General features: G+C 57.2%; 2 protein-coding genes across 8 annotated transcripts in view; one reads left to right on the top strand and one right to left on the bottom strand.

The window, feature by feature from the left end:
* The first annotated feature begins 2,134 nt into the window (after window positions 1-2,134).
* On the top strand, window positions 2,135-13,351 carry ST3GAL4 (ST3 beta-galactoside alpha-2,3-sialyltransferase 4). 6 transcript variants are annotated; one of them, XM_059867354.1, is made up of 12 exons: window positions 2,135-2,195; window positions 8,367-8,496; window positions 8,930-9,002; window positions 9,504-9,585; window positions 10,124-10,207; window positions 10,313-10,410; window positions 10,756-10,816; window positions 11,042-11,137; window positions 11,209-11,398; window positions 11,495-11,638; window positions 11,736-11,879; window positions 12,289-13,351. In XM_059867354.1, exons 2-12 carry the CDS (start codon window positions 8,464-8,466, stop codon window positions 12,373-12,375), a joined length of 1,092 nt encoding a protein of 363 aa, XP_059723337.1. In that variant the 5' UTR covers window positions 2,135-2,195; window positions 8,367-8,463; the 3' UTR covers window positions 12,376-13,351. The 6 variants fall into 6 exon arrangements, with proteins under 6 accessions (XP_059723337.1, XP_059723338.1, XP_059723336.1 ...); XM_059867353.1 differs by lacking the exon at window positions 2,135-2,195 and adding an exon at window positions 2,272-3,022; XM_059867351.1 differs by lacking the exon at window positions 2,135-2,195 and adding an exon at window positions 6,660-8,272.
* A 312-nt stretch (window positions 13,352-13,663) lies between these two features.
* The window catches only part of KIRREL3 (kirre like nephrin family adhesion molecule 3), a 378,028-nt gene continuing 376,288 nt past the window's right edge, over window positions 13,664-15,403 (bottom strand). For both annotated transcript variants that reach the window (XM_059867349.1, XM_059867350.1), the window contains one exon: window positions 13,664-14,576. In XM_059867349.1, coding sequence (XP_059723332.1) covers window positions 14,133-14,576 — 444 coding nt within the window. In that variant the 3' untranslated portion in view covers window positions 13,664-14,132. The remainder of the gene's footprint in view (window positions 14,577-15,403) is intronic.

The raw sequence follows: 15,403 nt of genomic DNA, 5'->3' as shown, positions 1-15,403 counted from the left end.
CTGGCTGGCTTCAGTCTTTAGCACAGGAAGGGATGTGCCCATTGGATTTTTGTTTTCTTTTGCTCAAAGCCATGAGCATCTTGAAAGGAGATGTTGGGGAGTGGGCAGAAGGTGCCTTTTTCCCCTTCAAATTTAGAAATGATTATTTAAATGATTAAACTGATAGGCAGGAGAGGAAACTGAGGCCAGCAACACGGCTGGAGAGGGAAAAGAGCAAAATCCAGCTTGTTTAGGGCTTCTTGAGGGGTCTGGGATTTGCGATGTTCATTTCCTGCTGGGATCAGCTGCCGGATGGGTTGAGCTGCCTGCGGCAAGTGGTGGAGACGGTGGCTCTTGACCTGCTGGACACTGGAACCGTGATGGGACTTTTCTGGACCTTGGGCTGGGAACAACCTCTCGAGTGGCTGGAAAACAACCCCGGGAAGAGTGGCAGCAATCCAGCTCCTGGCTCTTCCAGTCGAGCTGGAAAGACCAGCTTAGGGCAAGACCTTGGATCCACAGGATCCTGCCTGGCTGATGTGCTTTACAGTATCACAGTCTCCTGCTCACCCAGGGCTGCAGGATCCTCCTGGAACCCCCAGGCAGCTCTGAACATCCTCATCCTCATTTCCATGGGCAGGGGCTGATGCTGTGCCATGAAGTGCTTTAGCAGGAGTTCCCCAGGGAGAGTTTAACCTTGTTAGTGGATCCCATAATTCACAGCTCTGAATGAAAAGGCTCTGTGTCAGAGACAGCAGTGTTGTATGCTCTGGTGGATTCAGGGCTTCTGGAAAGACCTTGGTGCCAAAGGTGAATTTTGTGGCCTCAAGTGCATTTGGTTTGGCTGCTGATTGCTCTGAGCCCTTGGGATTAATTGCCTCCCAAGGCAAACAGCGATGGAAGGAGGAAGAAGAGGTTCTTTGGGTGGAGAGGGAAGGTGTGACACTGGGATGGAGCCATCCCTGTCATCCTGGGGCATAGAAAAAAGCCTGATGCCTGGCGAGAAAAATCCATGAGAAGGCTTCTCAGGCTCCTGGGTGGTTTCCATCCCCACCCCTCGGACAAGGACGTAGCCCTCTTTGTTAAATTAATGGGATATTAAGAGAGGAGCATGCTGTGGGGAAGGCTTGCATCTCTCTCATCTCTGCTTTTTCTAGCTGGAGGAGGTGGAGAGAGATGAGGAACCTCTGGCCCTTCAGAGCTTTCCCTTGGAAGCACCTTCCCTGCCAGGGCTTAAGGAGCAGCTGACAGAGAGAAGCTGGTGTTCCTCACCTGCATCATTGTTTCTTGCACTGGAATGAGCTGACATTGCCTCTCGTGTGTTTTTCTGGGAAGCGCCGTGGCTCCCACCACACCCCTTCCATCCCAGGGGCACAGGCAGGAGAGCAAAGCTGCTGCCCTGGGGCTGACTGGGTTAGCAGTGGGCTTGCTCCACTAGCTGCCTCATTTTCCCCTCCCTGGGAGCATGACTTGGGATGCAGAGCAGGGAAGCTTTCTCTGAGAGGCAGCATGGCAGCAGGGGTTTTGTGCATGGCGTGGTTTTTCAGCAGGGCTTTTCCTCCCCCAAATCATAAGGATATTACAGTGCTGGGCTAGGATGTGCAGTTTGGAAAGTTGTTGGGGGAAAAGATGCCAGAGATGCGGGAGTAAGGAGCGTTCTCTACACAGGAGGGCAGGAAAGCTGCATTCCCCTTTCCCTGGGAAAGGGCACCGCTCCATCTCGTGGGGTCTTCCTAAAAGCCCGAGTGAGTCACGGAAGGGGATTTCGGTGTGAAAGGCCAAGGGATGTTGGGGAAAGCTGCGGCGAGGTCTTTCCTCCGATCGGCCACACCTCCTGCTTAAAGAGCGGCGGGGAGCCCGGCCCTGGGGTGCCGGTGCCGGCCGAGGTGGGTGGGAGGTGAGAGGCTTTTCGGAGGTGGGAGCTTTTCGGAGGTGGGAGGCTTTTCGGAGAGCTCACACCTCGGTGCGACCTGTGCCGGCTCGCCGGAGCCCCGCTCCCGCTGCCCCGGGGCCGGCTCCTCCCGGCGCTCCGGGCTGCCCTGCCCGGGGATGCGCAGCGAGCCGTGCATCCTCCGGAGGTGCCTGGCTGCCCTGCCGCTGTGGCTCCGGGCAGCCCTAAGGATGCTCTCCCTTCTTGCTCTCCCAGGGGAAGAGAGGACGGCCGCGTAGATCCCGCCGAGCTCCCGCCTGCTCCGCCTGGATCAAGAGGACGGGCCGTAAGTAGCCGTGACTTGCTGCCAGCTAATCCCCGCCCTGCTGGGACTGCTTTCAGCCTCTCCCGCGGCTGGGGATGCAGAAAAAGGTCTCCCTGCGATGGGAATCCTCCTCCCTGCGTGGGTTAACGGAGCATTGAGGTGATGCTGGGGGTGCAAAGTGATGGACCGGGTTATTTGCAGGGAACGTCCCTCTGAACATGAGAGAAAAGAGCAGAGAAGAACCCAGGGGATTTGGGGCTGGCCAAATCAGGCTGTGGGGTTGCTCTGGAGGTTCCCCTCCTCTGAATCTGGTGCAAAACAGGAAACAGAGAAGAAACCACAGGGCCGAGGTTATGCATAACCTTGCAAGGGGAATGGTAACGGCAGGCAGCTTCTGAGCCCCAAAAGGGAACCCCCAGAGTCAAAAGCCATTGGGAGCAGGAACTCCCTGCAGGATAACTCAGCCCTGGAGCTTGATATCCCATAATTTCCCACCCCTTTTCCCAGAAGAGCTGGGGTATTGCTTGAGTTTGGGTTGGGGGTGGGCTGGAGCATCTCCATGGTTTAGTTTTTACCTTCCAGAACTGTAAGGGAGTGGTGCTTCCGGTGGGTGTTCTGCGTGCTGCTCCCAGGAGAGTGAGGAGAGGCTGCCAGCACCCTGCCAGCACCCTGCCTGCACCCTGTCTGCACCCCCAGCTCACTGCCTCCCCCTTTCTGCTGCTTTTTGGGGGGATTTAGCCCAAAACACGGGCTCGAAGCTGTGTTGCCAAAGCCGCTTTTACTGTTGCTGCTGCATCCCTGGTTGATCTCTGAGGATGGAGATACCGGAGAGTAAACACGGCACCGAGGTGAGCATGGCAGCAAAGGGGGGCTGGACGGGGCAGGTAGGAGAAGGGTGTGCCTGGATCGAAGTCAGGGGATCAGGGACAAAATCCCACAGGATTATCACTGCCCTCATCTCCTTAGCAGGAGCTTGTCACCCCATGGCTGGCTCTGCTCTCTTCAGCAGCTCAGCCATAACCTCCAGGATGTAGGGAGTTGCATACAGCAAGAAAAGGTCTTTATTTTAGTGTTTTAAATAGCAAAAGGGTGATTAAACCTATATAATAAAAATAATAATGTGTAATCTCTAGCATTGTAGCTCAGCTGTAGTGCTGTAGCTCTGTCATGGCCCAGGGTTACCCCAGAGCAGTGAGATAAACAGGTATACCCACATAGCTGGTGGTTTGGGGCTGTAGGAGGGGATTTGTGTCCCATCCCTTTGTTTTTTCTGCTGCAAGGATTGAAAAAAACATAGGGGGAGAGGAGAGGATGGACCCAGGGCTCGTCTGAATCACTCTGTAGCACATTAAAACCAACAGTGCCATGGGAAGGCAGAAGCAGCTTGGATTTATCCTAGGACCTGCCACTGTGGAAATACTTGTTGTACCTGAGCTTATTTGCTGTTGCCACCTTCAAAATTGCAGCCTGGTCATGGGTAAATGTTTTGTTAAGACTCACATGCCAAGGAGGGCTTGTTTCCCCTATCGTAAATCTTTGGCTGGGTTATTGTGTGCCTGGGATACCATGGTAAAGGAAACAGCGCTGCCTCTCCGGGTAAGAGGCAATTAAGATTCCTTTAAAGATTCCTTTAAAGTGACTCGCAGGGCTCTTAAAATAGGATAAATGTGGGTATCAGTGCACAGGCCAGGCTGGCTCCACACCCTCTGTGGGGTTGTGTCCAATGTGCAGTGGAGCTGATTTTTGCAGTACTGTGCCCTCACGACCCTCTTCATCCCCCTAGCCCACGGCACTGCAGCTCCGGCTCTTGACGTTGCTCTGCTCTGTGGTTTGTGGCATCCCAGGATCCCCGGTCCCCCCTTGGCATCCCTCTTTCCCTGCCATGCAACGTCTCTTGGAGGGGGCTCAGGTCTGATCCCTGCTGCCTTTTGGGCTTGCAGTGGTGGTTGTTGCAATCCCACAAGGATTTTCTCCCCAGCTTGGAAAAAAAACTCCCCGCGCACCAGGAGCTCGCAGCGGCCGGGGCGAGGAAGGTTTGGGATGCCAGGCTGGGGATTTGGGTGTCTTTGATGCTGTGCCAAGCCCAGGCAGTGCCTGCAGTTGGCTGGATGCTCTCCCTGCAGGATGGCCCCCGGCCGCCTCCCAGGTTGCGCTCAGGCTGCGGCAGGCGCGGGCTGTGCCGGGGCAGGCGCGGCGTGCGGGCGATCCCGGCCCTACCGCGCCGAACGCCCGCGGGACGGGGGCTTGGAACATCCCGGGGCTTAAACTGCTTCTGTGGGGTCGTTGCTGTCCTCCAGGGAGCACAGGGTCTGCCCTGCTGGTTCCCGAAATCTCCGTGTGCCTGGAAAGCTCGGGAGAGATGGTGTGGCTGGGACTGAAGGGGTCTGTGCTAGCCTGGCTGGCTGTCTGTCTCCCTTTGGTTCCTACTGCTGAGAGTGAATCCTTAGGGACTGCCAGTGCATCCCTTCCTGGGGTGCTATCCAACTCTCCTTCAGTTAAAAGTAAAGACATGTTTTTTTGGGATAAACTGTTGGAGATGCTTATTTTTCAGTGAGCATCCTTCTTACCCAGGGAAGCTGGACCAGGCAGTGGGTGGCTCCGTGTCCCGTGGGCATGTGGGATGGGACGGTGGGAGCACAGGAGAGGTGTCCTTGCCTCGTGTCGTGCTTTTCCCAATCCACAGGTTACCATGGGAACATAAAAGTAAAAAGCCTGCTGGTCCATGATGCTTTGCCAGGATGGCCTGGGATCACTATCATGCTGGGATGGTGTGGGGGAATTTATAACCACTCCCCACCTCCATGCTTGTTCCATGCCTTTAAATTCCTTTTTTCCCTTTTTTTTTTTTGGCTGGGGGCAGCTTGGCAGGTGCTTGCTTCTACTTTGTGGATTGACATGACTTAGATCTGGAAATGCTGGAGCCATTGAGGCCATGGGGGGAGATGGGAATGGGTGGATGGAGATACAGGGATGAACCTCTCTGAGTTTCCCCCCTGGCAGGAGGGTCGATCTGTATGGGTGTTGCTGGCATCTCCCAGGGGACATGGTGAAACAGGGAGGCAAGATGTTGCTCCAGGTCAGAGGCAGACAGGGAAACTCCATGAGGCTTGGACATGAGCTGCCTCTGCAGCGTGCTGGGATGGGGCTTTCCCAGAATATGGGGTGGGGAAGGGAGTGGGAGACGGGGAATGGGCCATGGGGCTTTTGGATCCTTTGTGCAGCAATAATTGCACCCTGCAGTGCTGTGGGGGTGCATCCTCCAACATCAAAGAAGGGCTTTTCCAGTCACTTCTTCCAGATGTGGGGAGCTGAATCCACCTGGGACTTTCCCCCCAGCTCCAGGGCTTGGTGGAGCAGGCAATGCCCTGGAACAACCCTGGGGGAGCGAGGGTTGATCCCAGTGAGTGCTGAGTCTCCCCTGCCAGACAGGGATGCTGCAGTGGTGGGATCCAGGCAGGATGTTGTGGTGAGGGGTCTGTGTTGGGGGCTCTCAGGGGTGCTGTGATGGGACAGGGATGTTGTGGGGGCACTGAGGATGCTGTGGTGGTTTTGAGGATGCTGTGATGGGACAGGGATTCTCAGGGAGGCTCGAAGAATGCTGTGGGGGCTTGGAGGATCCTGTGATGAGATGAGGATGCCAGTGGGAGGGGACTCTGAGGACATGGTGGGGGACCAGGGATGCTGTAGGAACAGGGATATTGCAGGACTGGGGATGCTGTGGGAGGGCTCTGAGGATGCTGTGAGGCCAGGTTGGGTGCTCTGAGGATACTGTGATGGGACAGGGATACTCAGGGGGCACTGAGGATGTTGTGATGGGACAGGGATACCCAAGGGGCACTGAGGATGTTGTGATGGGACAGGGATACTCAGGGGGCACTGAGGATGTTGTGATGGGACAGGGATACTCAGGGGGCACTGAGGATGTTGTGATGGGACAGGGATACTCAGGGGGCACTGTGGATGTTATGATGGGACAGGGATACCCAAGGGGCACTGAGGATGTTGTGATGGGACAGGGATACTCAGGGGGCACTGAGGATGTTGTGATGGGACAGGGATACCCAAGGGGCACTGAGGATGTTGTGATGGGACAGGGATACTCAGGGGGCACTGTGGATGTTATGATGGGACAGGGATACCCAAGGGGCACTGAGGATGTTGTGATGGGACAGGGATACTCAGGGGGCACTGAGGATGTTGTGATGGGACAGGGATACCCAAGGGGCACTGAGGATGTTGTGATGGGACAGGGATACTCAGGGGGCACTGAGGATGTTGTGATGGGACAGGGATACTCAGGGGGCACTGTGGATGTTGTGATGGGACAGGGATACTCAGGGGGCACTGAGGATGTTGTGATGGGACAGGGATACTCAGGGGGCACTGAGGATGTTGTGAGGGGACAGGGATACCCAAGGGGCAGTGAGGATGTTGTGAGGGGACAGGGATACTCAGGGGGCACTGTGGATATTGTGATGGGACAGTGGTGTTGCAGGGGGCTCTGAGGGTGCTATAATGGGATAGGGATGCTGCAGGCTCTGAGGATGCTGCAAGACTGGGGATGCTGTGGGGACCACCAGGACCCTTCGGCATCGCTCACCCCAGCAACCCTACAAGGAGGGCACACAACCTGGCTCAGGGTGTTCAGACCTTCCTGCTTTCAGCAGCTGCTCTGGTTTGGGCTGTGGAGCTGGGAGGGCTTGTGGGGAGCTTGAACTCATTCCAGAGGCACCAGGGGTGCGGGGGCAGCCGGGTGTGCTCTGTTTTGCTCTGCATTCCCTGATCTCTTCACTAAACAACGTTCCTTCTCCTCGGGGATTAAAAGCCATGTTTGCCTTAGATAAATTTTGCATCAGGCCCAGCTTGTGCATACAAGCCTGGGAAAAGATCATAAAGCTTTCAAAAAATATTATTTAAAAAAAGCTGGTATGTAAAGGCAAACATTGCGGGCAGAGCAGATTTTCCCAGTACTTTTACTGGTGGAAGGGGTGAAGTGTGCTTGGTTGGGTGTTTTGGCACCCAAAGATGAAGCTGGGGGGTGAATTTGGTGCTAAAATCAGGTCCTGATGCCCAGCAATTTGCCAGCCCTGGGCAAACAGGTACTCAGGCCCCCCAGCAGCAAAGCCAGCCTCCAGCTGAGGCAGTGGATTTCCCCTTGGGGCTTTTGTGGCCTGTTTTACTAAGAACAAAACTCCCCAGGAAGCACAAGCTGCTTTTACCTTCCCCTAATTTTACTTTTTCCAAGCAATTGTCATATGTAAAGGGGTGAGACCCCCCTGTGCCTTCTCCCTGTATTGCTCCCACCTGTGAAGACCCAGCTGTAGTTTCATCTTCCCAGGCAGGAGGGGCTTGTTAATCTGGAAATACGGATGCAGGATGAGAGCCAGCTGGGATGGGGGGTTGCTTCCCTTTTTGGAGCCTTGAGAAAGGGGGGGCACAATTATCCATGTTTTACAAAGGAGAAGTGGTGCAGGGGGAGGTGCTTTCCTAGGGGACCACCTCACCTGCCCCATCCCTCTGCTGTCAAATGGAGACGATTTTCTTTTTCTAGTGTCCTGTCCTGTTGCTTTTAGTGTGGTTTAATTGTCCTTAACTGCCTTTTAATTGCCCTTCCTGCCCTTTTTAATTAATTGCTCTCCTGCCCTCTTAACTTCAGAAGGCTGTGACAGGGAGGGGAAGAGCCTGGCTCTTGTGGGACCATCTTTAGTCCCATTTCTCCTCATTCTCAATCCATTTTTGCCCCCAAGCCCAGTGTTCTTGGCTGGCTGAGGCTGTGGCCCTGCTGGCTGTTTGGCAGGTGTCAGGTTTGTTAGTGACACTTCCCTGGGCAGGGAGGGGGTGAGGTGGCTGCCCTCCCTTGGCAGGTGATTAATCCCTGGAGGCTCTGATGGGCAGGCTCTGATTGAGAGACTGTTTGCATCCCCCAGCCCTGGTGCACCTTTCCCCTTGGCTGGCATTCAACACAGAGACGTGGCTGGTCAGAGCCAGGAGGAGCTCAGGTACTGGGGACAAAGCCAAGCCCAGCTCTGAGCCTGGCTTAGAGCAGGATTCACCCTGGGAGCAAAGCCTCCCCTGTACCCCAAAGGTTCTCCCTCTGGGTAAGTTCATTTTCCATCCTTGTTGTGTCCTGGTGGGATGGGATGAGCCCATCCTGGGATGGCTCCAACCATGGCTCTTTGCTCCTTGTTCCAGGAGTGAGAGGTTTCAGAGGAGCACAAAAGTGTCCCTGCTTCCCTGGGCAGTGTTTGTGTGGGCACTAAGCTCCAGCACCTCCTTTCCCCAGGCTGGGATGGGTGAATCCAAGGCGTTGGAGGTTCCCCAAGTACGTGATGCTCTTTGGTTTGATCCTGCTTGGCTGCTCCTGTCCTTTCTGACTGGCTTTGTGGTGGCACATTGGACTTCGTACCTGCTGGTGCCAGGTTGATGCTTAAGCTGGGTTTAAAGTCTCCCCCATGGGATTTTGTGGTTGAAACCCCACTGAGGGCTTGATTTTCCTCTCTAATTAATTTTTTTTTTTCCTTTGGCCTCTAACCTGTAGGGCTGAAGTTCCTTGGGAAGTGCTGCTTGCTTGACTTTGATAAGCTCTCTAAACCAACCTTTTGGCAGCAAAGAAATCTGAATTTAAATAAACAAATCCTTTGGGGAACCCTTGTACCAGCTTGTCTGCAGATGCAGATGGGCAAGCAGGGGGTGATGCCCCTTGGATAGGGCTTTAGGGTCAGCTCTGATGGGTTTTCCCTGTTTTCCTGCTACAGGTGACCAGCCACGATGAGAGCTCTGGCCCCCGCCTGATCCCTTTCCTGCTGATAAAAATGATCAACAAGTCTCGTGAGTCCCCCAGGGATCCCCTCTGTCCAAGCAGGGATGGGGAGCCTGGGGAATTTGCATTTGGAATTCTGGGGGTTCGATGCTGCTTTGCTGTGGTTCCAGTTGAGTGATGGAGTGTTGGGGTATCACAGGAGAAGGTCGCAGTGGGAAGAGTGGTTTTGGGCACCCTGATCTCTGGGCTTGGGCACCTGGAACCCCTTGGACTTTGTTGTACAGAAATGGGGTGGAGGCACACGGAAAAAGGATATTTGCCTAGGCTTTGATGAAAAGCAGGCAGGAGGAAACAGAAACGTCACAGTGGCTTTTAAACCTGGGACAAAACCACCTGACTCATCTTGGAGCCGCTCCTCTCCAGGCCATGGTGCCAGCCAAACCTGCTCCCTGAGGAGAAGGCTCTGCCATCCTGGGTCTGGCTAGGGATGCCGTGGGACCCCACAAGCAACCATCTAAACCCCATGGCTGACATTGGTTTATCTCTCCCCCTCCCCTCTGGGCTTGCAGGAGGGAAGATACTCGGGGTGCTGGCGCTGTTTCTGGTGATGGTTTGGTACTCGATCTACCGGGAAGACAGGTACACACAGCTGTGAGTGCTTCTTACTCAAGTTTAAAGGACCTCCTGCCCTTTCCCTCACTCCTGGGAGGCAGCAGCTTCCTGCCCATCCCTCACAGGGATGCCAGAGCATGGCAGATTCCCTGGATCCGAGGGGACTGGGGAGGTGGCAGCATCCTTGGCTGCTGCTGGAGAACGGGAGACACAATGAGGTTCCCCCTCGGTGGGTGGTGGTGGTTGGGCTCTGTGGGGTTTTTTGCAAATGCTGCTTTTCTGAGCCTGGGAGGATGGGAAAGCCCTGCTCTCTTCCCAGTGCCAGCGATGCTGGCGGAGATGGGGAAAGTGGAGCATGAGGTTCATGAGCAGAGCAAGAGAGACCTCTTCTGATGCTAGGCTGCAAGCCCAGCAGATAAATGCCCAGGCAGTGCTGGCCTTAAATCTGGCTGGAAATCTCTCTCTCACAGCTTGAGTCCCACAGCAGGGATGCCTGGGTATGCCGGAGCCCCTTTCACCAGGAGGGGGCTGCAGAGGAACAGGCATCATTTGATCTAATTAACCTCTTCCTTTACAGCTTTTATTTCCCTGTGCAAGAAAACAACAAGACAACGTGTCCCCTTGGGGAGGTGGAAAAGAAAGCGGCGCAGCTCATTGGGAAGTGAGTTTTGGGGCTGGGTGCAGGCAGTGGAGGGATGCAGAGCCAGGACCCCCCTCCCTGTGCCATCCCTGATCCCAGTGTCACTGACCCTTTGCTCCTTGGCAGCTACACAAGGGACCACCCACTGTTCTTGCAGCTGAAGGACTATTTTTGGGTGAAGACGCCGTCGCTCTACGAGCTGCCCTACGGCACCAAGGGAAGTGGTAAGCCTGACAATGCTCTGTGGGATCTGTCTGTCTGTCCTGCTGCTGCTTCTAGGGTTTCTACTTCCCTTATCCTAAAGACATCTGCAGGTTGATTTTGCTGGGGACTATTCCCAAGCTATTTTCTTGGTTTTTAGGCTCTCCTCACCCTGGGTGCACATGGTGCCTCTAAAAGAGTTAAGGGTGGGCCAGGTTTTACTAAGCTCCAGACACAGATTATCTGCTTGAAATCGGGATTAACAGTAGGAGCAAATTTGGCAGGGATGGGGCAGCACTCAGAGTGTTGTGTCAGGCAGGAGCTGCCTTCCTCACCTTCCTCACCCTGTCCTTGCCCTTGCTTTGCAGAAGACGTCCTGCTGCGCCTGCTGTCCATCACCCACTACTCCCTGCCCGAGAGCATCCAGAGGTAACACTGGGGTGGGTTTAGGGGCTTTTCTCTCTTTTTCTTCATCTTTGCTCTCTTGGGGGTGGTAGTGCCCGGGATTTGGCAAAATGAACCTCTGTAACCCAAGAGTGGTGGATGGAGCATGGGAAGGTTTGGAGACTGGACAACACCAGGTTTAACCCCCAGGGGGTTAAAATCACCCCAGTTTTGGAGCAGGTCTGATTGAGACAGGGTTTTCTCTCGCAGCCTCAAGTGCAGGAGGTGTGCTGTGGTGGGCAACGGCCACCGGCTCCGCAACAGCTCCATGGGGGACACCATCAACACCTACGACGTCGTGATCAGGTACAGCCCCGGCCCACCGCTCCCTCCCCAGGGCCGCCGCAGCTGGGGCTGACACCTGTGATGTCCCAAAGGCTGAACAACGCCCCGGTCCATGGTTATGAGCAGGACGTGGGCTCCAAGACCACCATGCGCCTCTTCTACCCAGAGTCAGCCCACTTTGACCCCCGGACCGAGAACAACCCCGACACGCTGCTGGTGCTTGTGCCCTTCAAGCCCATGGACTTCCAGTGGATGGAGGCCATCCTTAACGACAAGAAGAGGGTGAGTGTGGTGAGGGACCAGGTCCAACCCCTCCCTGGTTCTCCAGACTCCAGCTGTCATGCCATCCCATCCTTGGGGACATCTGGGCTCTTGCAGGTTCGGAAAGGGTTTTGGAAACAGCCCCCATTGATCTGGGACGCCAACCCAGAGCAAGTGCGCGTCCTCAATCCCTACTACATGGAAGTAACTGCTGCTAAACTGCTCAACCTCCCCATGAAGCAACCACGGAAGGTCAAACAGGTAAGGGGTGGGGATGGCCAGTCACCCTGCACACCCTGAGGGGGGGTCAGCCTGTCCCTGTGCAGCTCCCTGAAGCCTGTGGCTCTCTGTCCCCCAGAAGCCCACCACAGGGCTGCTGGCCATCACCTTGGCACTGCACTTCTGTGACCTGGTGCACATTGCGGGCTTTGGCTACCCCGATTCGGCCAACAAGAAGCAAACCATCCACTACTACGAACAGATCACACTCAAATCCATGGCCGTAAGTGTTTGCCCCACAGTTTTGTCCCTGTTCCCCCCATTTTTCCCCCAGGAGGGAGGATGGCATCCCAGGAGAGCAGTGCCAGGATGCCGAATGGCGTGGGAGGCTTTTCCCTCTCACTCCCCTCCCATGATGAAGGTTGAAGTCCACCTCTGGATGGTCATCATCCAACTTCTCTTGGTAGCCGAATGTCTTTGAAGGCATGGAGAGTTGGATCCATCCCCAGTTTATGTGTGAGGAGAAGAGCTCGTGGACAGGGGGATTGGGTGTCTGTCCCTGCTTTTGGGGGCTGAAGTCCCTGCTGGTGGGATGGGCAAGGTGGAGGGTGGGAAGGTGTAAGAGGTGGAAGGAAAGTGTATGGCGCCTCCTCACCAGACTCTGGTGTCACCCCCTGCTCCCCATCCCGCAGGCGTCAGAGCACAACGTGTCACACGAGGCCGTGGCCATCAAGCGGATGCTGGAGCTGGGACTCGTCAGGAACCTCACCTACTTCTGAGGGTGGCAGGGCTGCGCAGGGACACCGTCCCCCTCAGTGAGGGGACACCGTCCCCCTCCGCGAGGGGACACCGTCCCCCTCAGTGACACCATCTCGCGCAGTGAGGGGACACTGTGCTGGCAGGGCCGGAGTGACCGAGGGCAGAGCATCATTGTCACCGCTGCCACCGCGGCCTGGGACTCCTGGAGCAGGGCTGGGGCCGCACTGGACCGCGGGTGCCCAGCGTGGGGCAGCTCTCGGGGTGCAGGGAGCCCGGCGGGGCCGTGGCCCAGCGCCTTTTCTACTGACGCACTGAAGCTACCGAGGACTTGGAGGGGGTTTTTGGGGTAGGGGGATCCTCCCTCCCAGCGGGCCTGAGGGGGTGAGCCAGGGCAGGAGCCGTGCCCTGGACATTCTCTTTCCCTTAATTCCCTCATACACTGACGAGGGCCCTGCTGAGGGGCTGATTTTGGGGTCCTGGCCCCTCCCCACCCAGGGAATGGGAGCCTTTGGAGGCTGTTGTTGCCTCCTCCCTGCCCTGGACCTCCCCCCAAATATTTAATTCCTTCCCTTTTTTTTTAATTTCCTTTTTTACTTGGCAGCCCTGTCCTGTGCCTTAGTGCTGGCGTAGGGACTCCTCCCCACAGCCCCCCTGGGTGGGGGCACCCTGGGGGGCTTGGCTTCGGGGTCTGCCAGGGCCCTTTGGTGGTGCAGATTAATTTAATTAATTTAAATGCTTATTTATGGTGGAGCCTTCACCCAGGGCCTGCATGCTACTGGTGTCAGGGACGAGGGGCCTTGGGTGGGCTGGTGTGTGCTTGGCTCCAGGGGTGGCCATTTGGGATGTCCCCCCACCATGGAGGGGTTGACCTGGTGCCTTCTCCCTGCTGGTGTAGGGTCCCCTCTGCCCCCGTGGGGCTGCAGGTGTTGAGGGGACCCATGGATGGGGGTGTTGGGGCTCATGCTGGCACCCAATAAAGTCCTGGTGAGGCTGGGATGGGCTGGGTGCTCCTGGGGTATGGTGGGGGGGGGTGTGAGGGAGTTTTGGGGCTGTGAGGTGCAGGGAGGGTGGCCTGTCCCCATACCTTTGTGTCCCCACATCCCCTTACCTGTTGTGACGCCCCATCTCCTGGCTCCCACGCTGGGCTTGTGGGGTCCAGCTGCCCCGTGCCTCAGTTTCCCTCCACCACCGGCCATTTCTGCCCCCCTGGGGCCTGCCCGAGGAGGCCACGGCACAGCCAGGCTCCAGGCTTAGGGGCAGAGTGCCAGGGAAGCCGGTGTCCCTGCGGGGTGGCCATCAGCCCAGGCGTGCCACGAGAAACACCTCTTGTATTGACCGCGGTGCCGCGATACAGCGTGGAGAGGCCCTTCCCGGGGAGTCCCTGTCCCACCGCCGTCCCCACCTCCTGTCCCCCAGGGCGGGACCCCCCCGACCCCCCACACGGACTCTATAAGTATGGACACCGAACACCACGAAGGGAAGGGAGGAGCCGGGGGGAGAGGGCAGCGGGAAGCGGAGGCGAGCGGCTGGGGGGGCGCGGGGGTCGCGGTGGGGCCGGGGCCGTCCCCAGCCCCGCCGAGGGAACGGCTCCCCGGGGCTCAGCGCGTCCTCGGCGGGGTTGTGCTTAGCATGTGCCAGGGAGGGGGGTGCTCGGCCGGTCCCCTGCCCCCAGCCCCGCTCCGGGGGGCTGGATCCGGCTGTTCCCAGCGCCGCTGCCGGCGGGCGCCACTGTCCGAGCACGGCGCCCCCGGGAGGGTCCCGAGCGTCCCCGAGGGGCTCAAACGTGCGTCTGCATCCGCCTCTGCAGGGGCCGGCTGGGGTCTGAGTTTTGGGAAGACGACTGGGAGTGGTGGGAGGAGGATGCGGAGGCCTTGCTGGCCTTGTCGAACTGCACGTAGCCGTCCTGCTTGCCGCTGCTGCTGATGCTGCTGTCGCACTGGGTGTCGAGGAAGGAGCTGCTGTCGCTCATGGAGCCGCGCTGGAACTCGCGCTCGCACAGCTCGATGGAGCTGCTGCCCATGCCCAGCACGAAGCGCTGGCTGTAGTCGTAGAGGCGGCTCTGCCCGCTCAGGGTGCTGTAGATGTTGGTGAAGGACATGCCCGTGGGCACCCGCTGCTTGCCGGCCGGGCGCAGGTCAGCCGGGCAGCCCGACAGCGAGATGGTGGGGGTGGAGTGGTGCTCCTTGAAGGTGTTCACGCTGTAGTAGCCGTTGGTGGGGTCCTGGGGAGTGGGAGAAGCGGGGCAGGTCGGTGGTGGCCTCTCTGGGTACCTCCCTGGGCATTTGGGGTGCCCACCCTGCCCATCCACCCGGGACATGGGATACTTATCGGAGTCATCGAATCTCCTGAGCTGGAAGAGACCCACAAGGATCATCCAGTCCAGCTCCTGGCCCGGCACAGACTCCCCAACAATCCCTCCCTGTGCATCCCTGGCAGTGCTGTCCAAACTCTCCTGCAGCTCTGGCAGCCTCAGGGCTGTGCCCATTCCCTGGGGAACCTGGGCAGTGCCAGCACCCTCTGGGGGAAGAACCTTTCCTGAAATCCAACCTAACTCTCCCCTGGCACAGCTCCAGCTGCTCTTTCAGGTCCTGTTGCTGGTCACAGAGAGCAGAGATTAGAGCTCAGGAAGAAGCTGCAGACCCTGATGAGTCTCCCTGTGGTCTCCTCCAGGCTGAACAAGCCAAGTCACCTCAGTGACTCCTCATATGAACCCTCCAGACCCTTCCCCATTTTTATAGCCCCCCTTTGGAGGACACCTCAACCACCAAACCATCCAGCAATGTCCTCTTTTGTCACCAGTGTATTCCAATCTGTTCAGCCCCCTCCAGGCCGGTACACAAGTGCTGCTTGCATGCCACTCTCCTGGCACCACACCTTTGTATAACCCCTAAAAGCTGCTGGGGCCACAAAACCGTGCCAGCATGCCAGAGCCTCTCTCCCTGCACAGGGACAGCTCTCTGGGACAGGCCACCACTGGAGACATGGCCCAAGGACAGACAGCCTGGCAGCAGCAGTGCTGGGTGAGGCATGAGTTGGCTCTGCCCGGTG

This window comes from Haemorhous mexicanus, chromosome 24, assembly GCF_027477595.1.
Source record: "Haemorhous mexicanus isolate bHaeMex1 chromosome 24, bHaeMex1.pri, whole genome shotgun sequence".
In the NCBI taxonomy this organism is placed as follows: Eukaryota; Metazoa; Chordata; class Aves; order Passeriformes; family Fringillidae; genus Haemorhous; species Haemorhous mexicanus.
Note: the sequence above shows the minus strand (reverse complement) of the source record. Positions and strands in the feature narration are given on the sequence as shown.